Genomic DNA, 19210 nt, shown 5'->3' with positions numbered 1-19210 from the left:
ATTATTATTATTATTATTATTTCTATTTGGATTTATTGCAGTTCAGGAAGGTATTTAATTAGTATTTCTTCTGTTTTTTTTTTTAATTACAGAAGATAATGACTTTCTAAAATAGTAATGTAACTATGCATTTATTAAACACTCATTGTTACCTTCTGGAATTTATTTACTTTAGAGCCTAAGTTTTAACATACTCAACTTAACCCCTGCAGATTAACTGATTCGCATTGTTTATGTAAGAGTAAAGAACAGAGTTCACTAAAGTTACACCTATGTTGGACATACAAGTACTAACAGAAGAAGTTGTTTTTCTTAGGGCTGATATTCTATGGGAAGACTTCTTTTACAGTGTTGTTTAACTGTAACATTAAAGCCAGCTTGCATGAGAAAGCAAACAATGGCATAGCACAGTTTAATTTTAAAGTGCTTTTGCATAAAAAAAGAAATCTTAGAAGTAACTGCTTTTGAAGCATCCTCAAAAGAAAGGTAGCATTATTTTGTCTTTAATCTCACACCACCTATTGAACTGTATTTCATTCACATGTGAAGAAAGAAGTATTCCACATCTCATTTTCTTTCTTAACAGAGAGTGGATTATGAGAGCAAGAGGAGATATAGTATTCGAGCAAAAGTTGTAAACAGGTACATTGATGACCGTTTTCTGAAAGAAGAACCATTTGAAGACAAAACCATTGTCAAAATCAATGTGGAAGATGCTGATGAACCTCCAGTTTTCACCTTGGAGAATTATGTGATGGAGATTCCTGAAGGGGCTGAGAGTGGCTCACTGGTCGGCGTTGTAACTGCTAGAGATCCAGACAATGATGACTGTCCAGTCAGGTACCTAACTTAAAATGTGAACGGGCCTCAAATATAAATGTAGTTGGGATTTCCAAAGGCTATTTCTATTCCTTACCTTGGCTCATAATTACAGTTAATCATGCTTTCATTGTGATAACCTAGGTTATTCTAGGTGTCATAGTTTAACCCCAGTAGGCAGCTGAGGACCAGATAGCTCACTCCCCCACCCATTGGGGTGTGAAAACTTATGAGTTGAAATAAATACAGTCTAATAATAAAAAAGAAGAAACAAAGAAAGTAACAAAGGGGAAAAAAACCCAAACAAACAAAAAACCCCAAACACAAAAACCCACAACAAAACCCCAAGAAAAACAAGTGATGCAAAAAACCCCCAAACAATTGCTCACCACCAGCCAGCTGATACCCAGCCAGTTCCCAAGCAACAGCAGCCCATCTAGATTTTATCGATCAGCATGACATCATATGGTATGGGATATCCCTTTGGTCAGTTGGGGTCAGCTGTCCCAGCTGTGTCCCCTCCCAGCTCCTTGTGCACCCCCAGCCTACTCACTGGTGGGGTGGGGTGAGAAGCAGCAAAGGCCTTGGCTCTGTGTCAGCACTGCTCAGGGATAACCAAAACATCCCTGTGTTATCAACACTGTTTTCAGCACAAATTGAAGACACAGCCTCATCCAGGCTGTGAAGAGAATTAATTCTATCCCAGCCCAAACCAGTACAGTAGGTTAAATCCTGACCCCTAGCCCAAAATCTAAATAAATGAGGGGGTTTTGTGCATCTTTGCATCACTTTGAGATGGGGTAATATTTTAAACAGTGGCCTGGAAGGGGCTGTGCATAGCAGCAGAGGTAGGGTACCACAGCCAAACCTGTAAGCGCCTGGAGGTGTTCCAGTCTGTTCCAAATAACTTCTCAGGATATGGAGAGATGGACTTATTGCTGGGAGGGAGACACAGAGCAGCTCCACTGGCATCTGCTCAGCTCAGCATGACCAAAAATTTACCAATTTCCTACTTCTCCCCCAAATGCCCCACAGAGATATTATCTAAAAAGAGTCCCCCAGGCTTTTAATTTTGCAAAATAATTTTGCTGTCTCTTAAGGGAAAAAACAGGTAATTAATCTTTAACATGGCATTTATAATTATAACAGCTTCTTGAGTTACTTGATGTCACTATGTACTGTGCAATTTAGTCAAGCTAAGACACAGGGACAAACGGATGAGACACAAAATAATTTATGATGTGCAGATTCCTCATATGTATATATATTTCTATGTGTAGTAACAGCTTCAAAAATTTAGTAAATGCAAGGCCATTTGTTATAATTTTACATTCATTTCCTCTTATTTAGTAAGCTAGTCATAGGTTAAAATAAATAAGGATAAATAAAAATTTACATGTACTTTCCCTTCCCTCCCCCCAAAAATGACTTGTTTGGTGGCTATTTATTATGACTGTAACATCTCCTGCAAAACGTTTAAACATAGTGCATATCTATGACTTCTTAGTTTGAAATATTTTGATGGAACTTGCTATAAAGTGAATATGTCTGAATAGTTCCAAAACAGTGATGCATATATTCCATCACTGAGTTTCTTTAAAATAGAGTATGTCACTTCTAATGTAAAGTTATGTTTATTGGGCTGTGCCATGCGTATGAATCTAATTTTGAAACTATTGCTATCATAAATGTCAGCAGTTGCTTATAATATAGAAAACCAGCTGTATTGCCTTGGGGACCCCAGTTTTCAGACAAAGTAAAAGAAAGACATGTAACAAAATCGCCCTACAGGAATAATAAAAAATAACTAAAAATATCCAACATAGATTCTGTGAAAATTATCTGTCTAGATTCAGATTACCAAAAAAAAAAAAAACCCAAACCCAAAACCTAAAACCAAACAACACACCAATGTCAGAAAATCCTAAAAAAACTTCGGATACAAAGGTTGAGAAATACATTAAAAAAATATAAATGAAGAAATTGAATTGTAAATCCCTAAAACAGAGGTTTATAAATGTCAGATCTTTGGCTCAAATGGTAAGAACTTTCACTGACTGCGTTGTGCTGGTTCCTTGATTTATCCTCTTACTGATTTCTGAAACAGACGAAATGTAACTATAAATAACAAGTTAGAGAGTCATCCAACCGCTGGCGCATAATCTGCGCTGGAATCCTAAGTGCCAACAGGAGATAGAAAGACTTTGTCAAGCACAGTTAAAGGTACAATAAAAGAGGGGATAGTTGCACATGGGAATTCCATACTGCAGTGGTAAGAACCTTTCAATTCTTCAAACAGGTTTTATTTCCATGATATAGAATCCACTAGGAACTGTGACATATGGTCTTTCTTTTTTTTTTACATGTCATGAAAAATATTAGTAAATATCCTTTCCGTTTGAACCAATATCTTTGGTGTCTTTTTCAGTCCATCTCTGGCCTGTGACCAGTGGTTAGACTAACAATTTGAATGGTATGTATGTATGTATGTATGTGCGCATGTGGACATAGTGTCCGGAGCCTTTTCAATGAAGACACAGGAACACTGGACTCGTTTGTAATCATCTCCTGCCTTAGGATTTTGTATCCTGCTTAGGTGTCACCTCATTACAGATAGTTGCCTGTCTTTCTTTATAATGTCCATTCCCTTAGCATCAGAGCATGTCAGCAATGATAAAATAGATTTGCCAATATACCTCCACTTAGCTGTTAGTGTTATTCATTTCACAAGTGGCACTTTTGCTGTTTCTTTTCAACGAAGTCATTCACCTGCTGTGAGCCTGACTTAGAACTAAGAATGAATAATGCATTTCAGATTCAGTTCACATTAATATAGATCTGAGACATATTTAGTTTTATAAAAAGAAGAGCTTTGATCTTGGCAGCAGTGAATTTTAAATGTTTATAAGTGTACATTTTTCATGATTTCTGAGTTGTTGCAGCACGCATTTATATGTATATATGCATAGCTCTGTTTTCTCAACTTACAATAGCTTTCTATGTCCTTGCTTCTGATGGAACATTTCAGTATTAGGGAATCTCTTTACTTTTTTTGGTGCAGGTACTCTATTGTCCACGGCATGCATTTAAAGAGATTGTTCAGCATCAATGAACACAATGGAACAATCATTACAACTAAACCTCTGGACCGAGAGATAGCTTCTTGGCACAACATAACTGTTACAGCCACAGAAACAAGTGAGTAAGAAATTTAAGGAACGCTGTGTTTTATATACTGTGAACTGTAATTATCCTCTGAATATGCCTTCTTTTAAGTGGAGAATATGTGCTTCTTTCTCATTATATTACTGTTGCTTGCTACATTAAGGAGCATTATTAAAATGATTAGTTAAATAGAAGCAGAATGTATTTGAGCTCCAAGGTCTTGTGCTCTTTCATAAAAGATGACCTTATAAAAAAAGAAAGGAAATTGTAATAGGATCGAGACTGTAACGCTTTCAAGTTACACTGAAGCATATGAATTGCTCCTGCAGTGCAAGATCTTATGTTAAATTAGACCCTGGTTAATTTCACACCAGATTTTTGAATACTGTGAAATTAGCCGGGGTCTAATTTAACACCAGTCAGAAACCTGTGGCTCTAATTAATTGTGAATGTAAGGCCTAAATCAGCTAGACTTCTCTTCAGTGACAATTAAATCTGTGAAGCATCCCTTATATAGATTTCACCTGTCAGTTTTGTTTGAAAGTCAAATGCAAATTGCCTCTGTTCGTGCTTTTGATGATCTGGTTGCCCTAACTCTGGAACACTCTAGAAAATTAACAGCTACTGATTTATAAGACAGTTTAACAAGATTATTGGGATATTATTTAAAAATAATCACATCCATCCTCAGGAAGGAGAAAAAACATATGAAACTTCAATCTAATCGATAAATCAGACAGGTTTTGCCAAATACTTTTAGCATGATTTTTCAATCCTGAATCTCAGTTAAATGCTATTTATCGCTAAGACTACTTTAAACACGTATTCATAAATTGCACTGTTCCCAAAAGGGAACATTTCCTGTATATATGTAGAATATTACTGCTAGAAGTTTAATACAAGATAGTCAGTAGCCATTTTCATTGAAGTCTTTATTTTGTGTTTGGGAATTGATAGTATTACCTTCCTTTTCAGCTTCTCTGTGAGTTTTTAAGCATGAATGTATTCTACTTCTCATGTTGTTGGGCAGCTGGCAGGTGTTGGTAAAATTGATCTCTGGCATATTTTTGTCATGACTTGAATAGCACTATGGAAACACAGCAGGATGACTTTGGTCTGGACTTTTCTGTTTAGTTAAACAATAAAATAGGAACGAACCAAATGTTACAAATGAATAAGGGTCTCCTGCAGCAAAAGAAAGCGAGTCTTTCACAGTAATGAACGTTACTGTAGAGAAACCGAGCCCTCATTATCTTCATATTCTTATTCTTTATTTCTTTAATGATGATAAGGTCACTGTCTATAACATTACATTCAAAAGCATTGAAGTTATGTCACCTTGGTCTGGGTATACCTGAAATGATTTATATTATGAACTAGTAGCATTTTATTCCCTGAAATATAGTCATAACATACACTGTGTGTATGAGACATTTGGTGGATGACATTGTGGCTCCACTGAAGCCAAATCAAAATGCCATTAGAGTTCATCCACACAAGATGTTCATTGCAGCTGAGACATGTATTGAAACTGCATTACAACAGCAACCTCCCTAAGGGCCTATTGATGTCCTGGCATTCATACAGGACACAAGTCTTTTGCCTCCATTGAGATGACAGGGATCAGAGGTTAGTAAGAGGAGCTTGCCTCTGTTATTACAGACCTGTGGTGTGGATCATCCTATCCTCATGCCGTTGAGACAGCATATTTTAAAGGTACCCAGAACCAGATCTAATTCATTGGACCTTAAATGCAAACAGTCGGAACCTGCAATCTGTTGAGTCTTATTCCACTTTATGCCTAAAATGGTTCTAACTCAAGAGAAATGAGGTTCCTTTGATCAGTTTTCACTTGGTTGTAATCGCCTTTCACCTAGTACAAGGCTGAAGCATAAATAGCAGCATTCTAACCATGCAAGAAAGTAAGAAATCCTTAAGTTATCAGCTTTACTTAACACTGATTTACTGACAGATGATAATTGACTGACAATTAATTAATTTAGAAGAGGAATATCTGCTTCAGCTTTCTCTCTATTGAACTATAGATGACAGAAAAGATTCCCAATGGTAGCAATTGGCTTGAGCTTACTTTGATCCTCATTTCTCTATATGCACATTGGAAAAGTGCACTACCAGCAAACTTACCCACAAGAGCCAACAGTATTTTTTTCACTGGATCTTGCAGATGTCCTTTTATAATGGGTTCCAGACCTACTACATTACTACAGAACTTATAGCTCTTTGAGGGTTTCAGTCATGGCTCATATCGTTAATTCAGTATTTAATTGTCACCCCGCTTTGGTCATATATACACTTGTTGACAGGCTTCTAAGTTTTTATATTAGTCTTTAAAAAAAAATCCATATCTATTTCCTTTAGAAAGTAATTTGCTTTAACTTAAATTATAAACACCCCCCGTTATTACTGTTATTATTATTATTACTACAAGTTTCCTTTCGCCAGCTGATGACAATGTCAAGCTTTCATTAATCCACTGCAAGTATTAAGTTCTACTTTGTATCTAGAGATGGTCACTGCTTTTCTTTTCACACAGCTCCAAAATAAGCAAGTTATTAATTTTGGTCCCTAGTAATTAAAGCATCGACTTCATTCTTCACACTGATCCAAGATATTGCACTTGATATCCCATTCTCCCAGACCTTGTTTTTCAAGTTCTGATCTCTCTCATGGGGATTATGACAAAGAAATTTTCTGCTCATTGAAAGGTCTTTAGTCTAATGTGGGATATGAGTACAATAGCTGTATTAAAATTCTGACAACTATTTTTCCATGTAAGGGACAAAAGACAAAATAAGTGTTGCCTACCATCTTCCTCAATTGCAACCAAAGGAGTCACTCTGCTTCACCCAAAATCTTCATTAAATATTTACCAGACACTGATTCCAAGACTGGCTTTGTAATGTGTTGCTCCCTCCCAAAACAAAACACCTGTGATTTCAGAAAAATTAAAAACTTCCATACTGTTATCTTCCAACAGCAATGTGAGATATACTCTTCCTTGTCATTTAATCATATGCTGAGGGGAAAAACAAAACAAAACCAATAACCAAACAGTAAAAGAAACACAACAACCCAAACATTGCAAGGAAGTAGAAACAAGATTATTACCAAAAACAAATACAAAAAGAACTGTTATATGATGAAGGAAAACAGATGTGAATGGCAGCTCTAGGCTGGAAGGTGCTATCTAAATGTTTGTGGAAGCAAAGAGTAGGCTTTAAAGCCGATATAGTATCCATGAATCTTATGAACAAGCAAGTTAGGAATAGGTCAAGGTAGCTGAGTCCTTCCCATGTCACTTTTTATATGACTGAAGCCGCCAAATGTATTCCTTGCCTCCTAATAAGTGTTACGAAGTTTTCCTTTCAATGCCAATCCAGCCAAATCTCTGTCCTACACATCCAATTCTGACTACAGTAAAAGGGGTTAGGTAAGTCCTACATTCTCGATATTATTTCTAAAAGGGATATGTGCTACTTTTTATGCTTATTTAAAAAATAAGCTGAGCACTGTTTCATTGCCTATTGCATTATTATGGATGTTGGAATTCAACAAGAGAAATGTCATCCCACAAAGAAGTATTTTTGAGATGAGTCTGACAGATCATAAGCTTTGGTAAATTAGCACAGCTCTAATGATTTCACAGGAGGAACAGCAATGTGAAACTGCTGAGTATCTAGCCCTTTATCTCTGTGGTAGTTGCTTTTGCTGCCATTTCCTTTGGCAAAAAACTCAAAGCTATCAGCACAGATTCCATAAGAACCAAGAAAACAAATGTTTGCTTCAAGCAACTAGTGAATTATGCATTAAAACACCAAACCCGTACAGTTTGAAGTGAGGAAGAAAGGAGTATGTTTTGTTTTCCTCTTAAAGGCCCATTTGAATAATTTAAGAAAATGGCTTAAGGAATTCCGAACAGGTCAAAAGCAGTGAAACTAGCACCTGTCATGAGGCATATTTTAACTATAAGAATATTCTTGTGAGTGACATACTTCTGGTTTAGACAGAGCAGATTGAGATATTGATAGATATTTAGGTTGATATATATTTAGTATTCCCAGCATGTCTTAGATTATTTTATTCACTGGAAAAATGTCTTCATTATGGTCCTTACCCAACAACATGTCCAAGTTAATGTGAATGTTACCGTTGCAGTGATACTTCTTGTCTACTAGAGTCATAAATTAAATTAGGAGAAGGCAAAGCTTTGACAGGTTAGCGAGGATTTGATGTGCTGATAGATGAAGGACTTCTGGGAGGTATTCAGTATAGAATCATAGAATCATAGAATCATTTATGTTAGAAAAGACCTTTAAGATCATCAAGTCTGATCATTAACCTAACACTGTCAAGTCCACCACTAAACCATGTCCCTAACCACCACATCCATATGTCTTTTAAATACCTCCAGGGATGGTGACTCAACTACTTCCCTGGGCAGCCTGTTCCAATGATTGATTACCCTTTCCATGAAGAAATTTGTCCTAATATCCAGTCTAAACCTTCCCTGTCACAACCTGATGCCATTTCCTCTTGTCCTATTGCTTGTTACTTGGGAGAAGAGACCAACACCCACCTGGCTACAACCTCCTTTCAGGTAGTTGTAGAGAGTGATAAGGTCTCCCCTCAGCCTCCTTTTCTCCAGGCTAAACAACCCCAGTTCCCTCAGCCGCTCCTCATAACACCTGTTCTCTAGACCCTTCACCAGCTTCGTCGCCCTTCTCTGGACATGCTCCAGCACCTCAATGTCCTTCGTGTAGTGAGGGGCCCAAAACTGAACACAGCACTCGAGGTGCGGCCTCACCAGAGCTGAGTACGGGGGGACGATTGCTTCCCTGGTCCTGCTGGCCACACTGTTTCTGATACAAGCCAGGATGCTGTTGGCCTTGTTGTCTACCTGGGCACGTTGCTGGCTTATATTCACCTGGCTATTGTCCTTTTCCGACAAGCAGCTTTCCAGCCACTTTTCCCCAAGCCTGTAGTGTTGCATGGGGATGTTGTCACCCGAGGACCCGGCACTGAGCCTTGTTGAACCTCATACAATTGGCCTCATCCCATTGATCCAGCCTGTCCAGACCCTTCTGTAGAGCCTTCCTACCCTCAAGCAAATCATCACTCCTGCCCAGCTTGGTGTCATCTGTAAATTTACTGAGGGTGCACTTGATGCCCTCATCCAGATGATTGATAAAGACATTAAAGAGGACCTACCCCAATACTGAGCCCTGGGGACCACTTGTGACCAGCCACCAGCTGGATTTAACTCCATTCACCACAACTCTTTGGGCCCGGCCATCCAACCAGTTTTTTACTGGGTGAAGAGTATGGCTCCCCAAACCATGAGCAGCCAGTTTCTCGAGGAGAATCCTGTACCTGCAGATCTTCCTTTCCCTTGGTTTCAGGTGCCATATTTATAAACATTTATTACGTAAACAAATAGGTTTTTTCAGCCTAGTCTACACACAACTTTTGCACGATGAAACTAGTGTAGTTAGGTCTGGCTTTTCCTTGTCTGAGGTAGTTAAAGCAATATAATCTTGTGTAAATGCAGTAAAAAGTGCCTTATATTAGCAGAGTTTATTTTCCTTTTCACATGGGAATAAGCCATACTGATGTAGATTTTCTATCTAAAGCTACAGTAATAAAGTATACTTGTATAACAGAGTACAAAATGTCTAAGAAATAAACCTGTTGTGCAAATAATACTTGGAACAAAACTATAAGCTCAGTGTGGGAAATCGGTCAGCAGTAATGCTTAGGCGTGCCCAGGCAAAATCAGACTTCTTTGCAAATGTGTTTGGAGACCAGTGGATAGAACAGCACTGTTGTTCTGAATTCAGAGTCTCAGCTTTCTGTCTTGGCTAGGCTTGGGTATCCATGTCCACTGCAATTTCTTCATGTCTAGCAATGGCATAAATATTCTTAAAGTATGTGAATTTTGGTGAATTTTTCTCCCAAAGCTTCAAAATTTCAAAACACTAAAGAAGAAGAAGAGTAACAGAATTTCCTAAATGATTGTGACCAATCGTTGTGGTATGCATGATGTTAAGTGATGTAAGAAAGCGCAGCTGCATCCTCCAGGCACTCCGGCCCGGGACCCTCCTGCACTGCTGCTGGAAGCCGAGGCCTCTGCCCAGGCTCAGGGATGCGGCTGACGCTTTTCTGTTTGCAGGCTCAACCAGTATCAAAGCTGAGCACGTGTCCCAGGGACAGACACACACACAGACACAGAGGACACTAATACGGCCGTCACACAGACTGGCACAGACAGTGGGCTCACATGAACTGCAAGAACAGACAGCCTAGTCCTCTCCTCCTCTTCTGCTGAGAGGCAGAAGCTCACTGGTGCAGGCGCACACTCACACACCCCCCCACCACACACACACAGTCTCCAGGTGTTCACAAGCACACATGTACTCACGAGTCCCTTCAGTACCTGCACAGACCCTCTGTCCACCCAGCACCCCTGCCTGGATCCCAGGTCTTCTTATTCACTTCATGGGTCCCCGATGCACCAGCTGGCCAAGCTCAGTGCTTGCTGGTGAACATGCAGCACTCACACACTTGTCCCTCATGCACCCCACTTTCGCAAGTCTTCCCTGAGCGTACCAGCATGGAACCTCCTGAGCACCTGGTCTGGACCCAAGGACCCACGCACATCCCCCCAATTTGGGTAAGATACAGACACTCATCCCCTGTGCCCCCCAATCGCTCCAGTAGCTGGCACCATGGGCCAGGGGCACCCACACTCCTGTCTGACTCCAGTAGCCAGCACCAATTTTCACTCACACATATGCAGTCTCACCAGTAGCTGGGGCTTAGTCCCAGCAGCACACGTACGCATGCAGTGATCGAGAGTGAGATTATTCAGAGCACTAGCTAAGAAAAGATTTAATAAGATATAAAATGATAGGATTGACTGGTGATCAGGCACAGGGCTCAGCCAGACGAGTGTTTTACATGTGACTGGCCTCTTTTATACCTCTTTCTGTCTGACCCTACTTTGCTCCTCCCTGCGCCTCCACCATGGCTCTGTACAGCTCCACTGATTCCCACACCCTTCTGGGTCTGGGCTCCCTCTCGTTTACAGTCTTATCACTTGCAAAGTCCAGGTTGATCTACCTGGAATTGTTGCCCTGTGGTTTCTGCATAGCCCATCAATTATCATCAAGTTTGTTTCATGCCATTGTCTCGATGTTTGCTTTGTCAGGCCTGTGACTTGGTTTATATTGTTTCTGTTTTCCCTTTTTTCTCCCTCGGTTTCCCAATTGACAAGGTCCCTGATCTGATAACCTCACAGGAATAAACATTCTCACACTCTCAAGTGCTCCCATCAATTAGTGTGTCTTACCAGGTTTGGTTCTCATCACCCCCTCCCTTCTCATTTGTCCCTCAGGTTTGTCCCCTGTATGTTCTTGTTTATGGCTTCCTCCTTTTCTTATTAACTCTTGCTGCATTGAATAAGGTTCTTGACCAGATACCCTTAGAGGACCAGACACTCTCTTTTTTATATGTATAGAATATATTTGAACTCATTAAAAAGTTTTAGTATAAGATGTGTCTGTAGGTCTCAGTGACTATTTTCTTGTCTGCAGACAATTTTTTAATGTCTACATTACTTTAAAATATGTAGTATATTATTTATAACTTCTGATTTTTTTTGTTTTTTCAACCATTAGGAAATCCTGAAAAAATTACGGAAGCAAAAGTGTATATCCAAGTTCTCGATGTTAATGATCATGCACCGGAATTCCCTAAATATTATGAAACATTTGTTTGTGAAAATACGGTTTCTGGCCAGGTAAGTGTGAAAGTTCTGTTGATATATTTGTACTTTGAAAGTTAGATTTCAGAAGACTGATGTGAATTTTTCACCCTGTAAAATAAAATTGATACATCTTCTTGTCTGTGAACCATAACAGATAATAAAGAAATACAGACAGAAACTTGGAAAAAAACAAACAGCATAAAAGACAGATTTGATTCATGTTACATCAAAGAAGTTAAACTAGGCCTAGTATTTACAGCAACAGCATAACATAGTCCAGACAAACCAGACTTAGCCCAGGTTCAAACCAGATTCATTGTGTTCTTTGGTTAGAAATCATTTACTGTGAACTGAATTCAAACCTGGTCTTGTTCAGTGGAAATCTGAAGATCTTCAAGTCACAGCCCTCACAACACCTTCCCTAGCTGGCAGCTTGTGGGATTGTGGTATCCAGCATCCTTCCCTGGAGGATTTTTCATTTCTTACTCGCTCCCCAGGCGACTGGAATCACATCAGTCAGCTGCCCTAACCCCCCAGGTACACTGCTGACTCTCCATTTTCCTCTACAGATTTACAGGGGTTTTTTTAAGTGATCCAGTTCTACAGCCTAAGCCCTAAACTGTAATAAATGTGCAGCAAGACTACACGCAGGAGTCTAAAAGAAAACTGCAAAATGAAAACCAGAATATTCAAATTTAAAAAAAAAAAAAGGTACAAAATAAGCAAAAAAAAAAGCAACAGCAAAAAGCTATAGACAGAAAAATCTATATGTTTCTTCACCACTTTAAAGCATTCTTTGGACATAGAACAGATAGAACAGAGACCTTTGGGATATCTGTGATGGTTCCATTCAAACATTTTGCTATGTTTTGATTTCTGAATCACAGAGCCTTTCTTTTTTACACCAGCTTGGTTTACTTTGACCTTGATTAGTCTGCAGTTAAATAAAGCTTTCTTTTCAGCAAAAGCAATTTCTTTATAGTTTCTTGCATCCATTTACATATTTCTCAGTCAGCTATTGGTTTGTTTGTTCTGCATTTGGTAATTTTCCACTCTGCAAAGGCTATCTCTGGTTCAGAGGTAGCTGGAGCAAGCCATTTCTTTTGGTCTTCGGGTAACTCATTGACACATCAAGGTACAGTCATTACAGCAAATGCCATGTCATATTCCTTGTCTTCAAGACACCATGAATTAAATATGGAAGCTTATAAAATGGGTATTTATAATCCATGTTTTGGACTTCTCTATAGTATAAAGACCCAAGTGATTTATTTCCAAAAGTTTTTATTGTTCCATAGTTCCTTACTGGTAAATAACACCTGTATTCTAGCTCATTAATGGCTACTTTTCAATAACAAATTGAATATATATTTTAAGTATTTTGAGAATTACTGAAGAAAATGGCACTGTAAAGAATAGTAGTAGTAACAATAGTAATAAACTCTTTGAGCATAGGATACAGATTTATTCCTTTTTAACGTATTAATACCTGAATGAGGTATGACCAGGATATTTTTCCTGTTTTAGAGACAGGCAAAATGTTAATCTAGGTTTGGGGGTTTTTTAATTTACTTTTTGATTTCTTTCATTGTTACAGGTATTTGAGAGTCAAGGGCATCTTTAACTTAGCCTTTGGAGACCATGAGTGTGATGTTAAATAATCTTCTCATTAACAAATGATCTTAGGAAGAACCACAGGAAATTGCTACTGAAGTGCATAATTATCACAGTCAGAGTTTATGATATTTTATTCAATGTTTATGATTTAAAACAGAATTAATAGCTGATGTATCTCCTTCAGTGCTATTTTTTTTTTTTTTTTTTCTCTCAAAAAAAAGGTTATTTTCATCAGTAGGAAGCCAACAGGTTCAAAAATGCTTCTATAGATGGTCTGGTTGTCCACTGAATAACACGATTTGCATTTCAGAAGAATCAGTTAAAACAGCTGAAGGGCTTAATCAAGACATTACATACCTTTTTATCATAGCCATATTTCTGCAATCAGTTCCAAACAGCTCAGGAATCTGCTTATATGTTATGAGTTGAGATCAAAGCTTGTTTGGATATTCTATCACATTTGAATGTCTAAAGTAGCTATCTCTATCCATCTAGCTGGAAACAATATGCTGAGAGATATTCTCAGAGGTGTTCTGCACCTCTGGAATTCACTTGCTTCCCTCATCTCAGCTGAGTTGTGTCCGCTTTCATGGGATACTCCAAAACATATTTGCATCCCTCAGCATATAGTGTTTGGGGGAAAGGAAGGAAAAGCACTGCAAAGGGAAAGATAGTGTCAAAAAATACATATTCTTATCCAGATTACTTTTTTCTTGGGGTCTGCCTGGTTTACAATAAAAGCAATGTAGAGTCATGTGGCAAATAAGTTATTTTTACATAGCCTTAGCATATACTAGGCTATAATAAAGAATGCGAAACACCTAATAAATAAAACTGATTGTTGTCCTAATTATCCAAACTCAGAGGCAGTTAATGGTAGCTTCAATCTAGAGAAGAATGTTTGTTTTGAAGTTTTGGATTTTCTGAAAGATTATAAAAAAATTCTTTGTCTGCTTTATCTAGTATCAGATCAAATAGAACAATATTAATTAGATATCCAAACCCAGGATTCCATTTTAATTGGCATCTTTTGACTTTATAACTGTATGTAGCATGGTAAATGATGACCACAATGTGGTATTAATTCTTTATAGTTACCCTTTATGTATGTGTTTACAGTAACTACAACTGTTGAATTCTAGAGGCAATATTCTATAAAAATTATCAGGACACAAAGTGCACCAAATCTGTCCCAAAGGTATCACTAGATACATCCCAGCAAGAGTGGATTTGACCCAGAAAGCTTAATTCCCAAAGTCTTGATAGATTAACTCAGACTGAAACTGAAGCTTGAAAGTTTGAAGTAAGCTATATCAAATGTCTTACATCATAGGTAAGCAAGTGACCATCCAGAATGTGCCTATTTGCATGCATAGTAAGTTCAGTCCTTTTTGTGGATGTTTGTCTTTCTTCATATCATGCAGGAAACAGATTTCAGCTGAAGACAAGCTGCACTGGATACACCTATGTTCTGAATTCATGCTGTCTTCTCTAATGCATATGTATTCTGGAAATTCTGTGTTCCTGTAATTTGGGGATCACATAAGAAGTGACTTTGATGTTGCAGCTTGCTTAGTAATTTTTGTCAGGTCCAAAGAAGTGACTATGTATGCAGAGTACTTTGGGTTAGTGATAAGAAAAAAACCCAAATTTATTTACTCGGTACTTAGTATATAAAAAAATAATCATCGGTTTTGGTGAAAGTGAAGAGTATTCATTTGATATTACTTCTCTACATAATGAAATGTTAATAGTAGAAAAGAGGGGAAATCTTTAACCGCATTCTAGGGGTATATGATTAATGTTAAAAATGAGTGGTTTGCTAAAACAGATCCTTTCTAACAAATCAAAGCAGAGAAGTGAAGTGATGGGGTAGTAAGCCAGTGTTTATTATTTCACCTTGCTGTGTTCATTTACAAAAAGCATCTGAGCAGTAGTGATAAGAAAATAAAAAGTTAAAAAGAAAAAAGCAATGAGGACATCTCTTAAAGTATAAAAACATCATGAAACTGTGAAAGCACCATATATTCTAGCAGACTCTTACTCTAAGCTACACCTGCAGATGCACTGAGTGTAACTTGTGACATTTTGAAACAGTGGGCACAGTGGCCCATGGAAAATTCCTTTTTCTGTTTTATACGGACCATGATTCAACAACATTATCTCATAGAAGAATGGAACAGGTAGGAAGAATCTATCAGCATATACAAACAAACATAAAAAAGCACCTAAGTGTCATAGCATGAGCTTTATAATCGTTATTCTTTTTCTGACATGTACGCCATTTTATTTATAACTGAGCTGAAACATCTTACAGTAGATCCAGAGAAATCAGATCAATATTGTGCCAATTTGCTTTTTAAAAACCAAATAGAAGCAGTCAAAAGGAGAACCTTGGTCTTGAGGTAGAAGATCTACCTGGAAAATGCAGGTGGTGACTATAGTAATGAACTTTTTAATCTTTTACCTGCACTAAACTCAGATGGTCATCAAACAATATTAAGCAATGATAAAAATCCTACTACTTATAAGACCTCTGTCAATTTGAACAAAATCTGTACTCCCAAAACAGGTGGGTGATCAGATCTCTTACATCCTGTAAAACACAGCAGGGCTCCTATTGAAGGACGTTGGATTGAAAACAAAACAAACACTAAAGCAGAAAGAAAGAGGTGGCAAATCTGTTCCTACTTCCTTCCATCGGTCTAATTGGAATGCTATATTGCAAGACTATAATTGAGCATGGGAGCACACACAAAGGATTCCAAATTATAAGTACTCTAGCATCAAAATTAATGGTACTGATGGTTGTCCAGATGGACATTCAATGCCTTAAGCTGAACTTGGTAGAGAGAAAGCCCTTAGATGCAGAAAGGACTGTAATAGAGCAGCTCTCTTCTTCCTTCTGGACATCTCCAGAATTCCAGTTCAGTGAGACTACTTGGGGTTGAAGAAATAACTTTTCAATGAATTTTCATCAAGACTACCAGGTAGTCAACTACTCCATACTCCATAACTTGCTATTTGCAAGACGAACAATGGTCAGCTAGACATTCAGGCCAGAATAGTTTACAGAAATTCCCTCCTATACAAGATAATTTATCAATGAGAGATCAGAGCTGTTACCAATATCTTAGACTCACCAACTGCTTCTATTTCTTAGTTGAAAGTGCCCACTAATCAGATGGATGGGGAAGTTGAGTATAGCAGGCCATATCTTTTGGTGACCTTTTATCAAAGGAACCCCACAGATGCTGTTCCCATCTGTGATCTGAGACTGTTTGGAAAGAAACAGTAAATGAGGTCCACCCACCATGAACTTAAATCAGTTTTTCAAGAAAAACCAAGTGAATTAATCTCAGTTTTAAAGAAATGCACATTTTCAAATGGACTGCTGGATTATTAAAGCTTCTAGATTAATGAGACTTGAAATAAGAAATTTTACAGTAATTAAATTTCAGCCTTCTCAATACAACAACTGTTATAACCTTGCAGAAGCAACGCATCATTCGCTCTGTTTTCTTTGTTTACACAGTAAAATGCTGGGTTTTTTTAAACCTTGACTCACAAGCAATAAGTGCAGTTTTTCAGTCTGTGATGCCTGTTTCCCTCGTGAAAGGCTAGAATCTCCTAGGTTAGATGTACAAAAGCCTAGGAAACCAGAAAAATAGAAACAGTTTCTATCTCTCTGCATGATTATTCCTTTAGAGTCAGCAAAATCAGAGCTGCCTATTGCTCTCTGAATATTTTATAGACTCATCTGGGTTTTGCTGAATCTTAGTGGAAGTGATACAGTAAGAAATAAACAATAAGTGTTTACCCTGTTCTTATGTTCCATATATTTCTCAGCTTCTAGAGTGAATCCTTAAAGGCATGTGAATATGCTTAGCATAATCATAGGAGTCTTAGGTTTGTGTAGAAGAGCACAGTACAGATCAAACCAAGGGAAGGTGGGGATTTTTTAAGCTAGACACATAATCCTCAGAATTATGTTGATGGGATCAGATATAGATAAAATTTATATGGGCAAATACATCCTGTATGTAAACTAATGGAAGTTAATAATGAAATAACAAAACAGTATCTAATTTGAAACTGCAATAATTTTATGATTTTCGAGCATGATAGACTCCTACAAATAGACTTTCCAAAGACATTGCTAATACCTAGTTAAATAACTATTAATCAATATGAAAACTGGAAGTATAAAAATCACATGTATAATTAATGGAGGTTTTTTTGGTAGGTAGATAATTCTTCTCTGCCAAGTAACTAAACTAAAAAAAAAAAAAAAAAAAAAAAGATTAGATATGGCTAAGATATCTTTGTAGATTCCTGTAGTACTTTGCATATTCAGTCCAGCTTGATAGACCCTGACTTGTGTGGAGAGACGTACATCCATACAAAGCTTTTGCTCAGCTTCGGTCATGGAGATTTTACTAGCAAACCATCAGCAAAGGCCAGCATAGTCTTTTTTTAATTTTTTTCAGGTGTAATACAGAATATTATCATGAAAATGTGCCATAGTTCATGTTTTAGACTGTATATATAGTTTTGTTCTCTATTGCTGTTCACATTGAGCATATTCTGAGAACTTTATTCCCTTATAAAAATGAAGTCTATGATTTATTATCAGGTAATATTAGGCATCAGTTATTGCTCTTCACTGATTTCTTGACCTGCATGCCTATATCTGTATTTGCATCACCTTAACTATTTTGTTTGCTCTGAGGAAAGGGAAAAAAATTCCTCAAGAAGCTTCATCCTTTGTACGCTGTCACCAGGTATATCACTGAACAATCACTCCTCTCATTAGTGGCAATAAAAAACCCTCAACGGTCCTCATTTTTCCGTAGAGTGAAAATATATAGATTTGAAGTAAATTTCACATATAAAAAGGGCAGAGTGATAAGAATACAAAGCTTCTGTTGTATAAGTCACATTTTGCACTCTGCTGTGATGATTTCATCAAACTTAGCTTGCTTGAAAAGAAAAAGAATGTGTGCTGAAGTCTTAGATCTTTGACTGAAAAATAGTTTAATCGGGAAAGAGTTTTCAAAGGCACAGATGGAAGGCTGTAGTCACTTCCATTGACTTACTGCTTTGCTTTTAAAGCACTGCTTGCAGCATTCAGATGCTTTCTGATTTGGGGGAAGATGGGGCTTCAAGTGTCTTGGGTACAAATATCTACAAGGCATGAGATGACTGATAAAATAGAGACCAAGTTGAAATCAGATATTTTTCTGAAAGTTGGTGGGCTTGCATCAATTTAAATATTAATCATTAAATATTTACTGATAAAAGTAAAAAAATACAAGTTCTTTTTAAGGAGAAATATTGTTAATTATGTTAACTGCAGTGTGGTGGTTTATTTACAGACATGAAAGATATTCTTTTGAATGATAACTGTTATTTTTTTATTTTATCTTGCAACGACTATCTGGTTTGACATATTTGTAAATGAAGGCTATTCTGCTTTCTTGAGAAAAAGCAGCCAAGAAGTTCCATAATCAATCTGTTGTAATATCCAGAATCAACAATTCAGCACATGAACTTGTCACCATATCTCACTTACTGGAGCTACAATATATCAGTTGAGTGATATCAATGTTTGTGGGCTGGAAGGAAATGGGTTTTGTATAGAGGGATTTGTTCAAATGTAGAATGATATACTTTTCACCTTGAAAAAAAAGGACAAAACACTATATATATGATGACTTTTTCATTTATGAAAATTTCATTTACCCTTTGTCTTTTGATCTAGTAAATGTTTTACATTTTCTCAAGATTTCAATGCCTGCCTCTCTTAAACTGATGAAAACC

The 19210-nt window shown here is 37.4% G+C and overlaps 1 protein-coding gene across 2 annotated transcripts in view; it reads left to right on the top strand.

Annotated features, from left to right (window-relative positions):
• LOC129203336 (cadherin-19-like) overlaps positions 1-19210 on the top strand; it is a 69760-nt gene that overhangs the window by 40034 nt on the left and 10516 nt on the right. Inside the window, exons 8-10 of one of the 2 annotated variants that reach the window (XM_054817702.1) lie at positions 587-840; positions 3881-4017; positions 11682-11803. In XM_054817702.1, the coding sequence (XP_054673677.1) occupies positions 587-840; positions 3881-4017; positions 11682-11803 (513 nt within the window). Of the gene's footprint in view, positions 1-586; positions 841-3880; positions 4018-11681; positions 11804-18853; positions 18981-19210 lie in introns of those variants that run through there. The other variant, XM_054817703.1, reaches the window with a different exon arrangement.

Source organism: Grus americana, chromosome 2 (genome assembly GCF_028858705.1).
Source record: "Grus americana isolate bGruAme1 chromosome 2, bGruAme1.mat, whole genome shotgun sequence".
NCBI classification, from domain to species: Eukaryota; Metazoa; Chordata; class Aves; order Gruiformes; family Gruidae; genus Grus; species Grus americana.
Note: the sequence above shows the minus strand (reverse complement) of the source record. Positions and strands in the feature narration are given on the sequence as shown.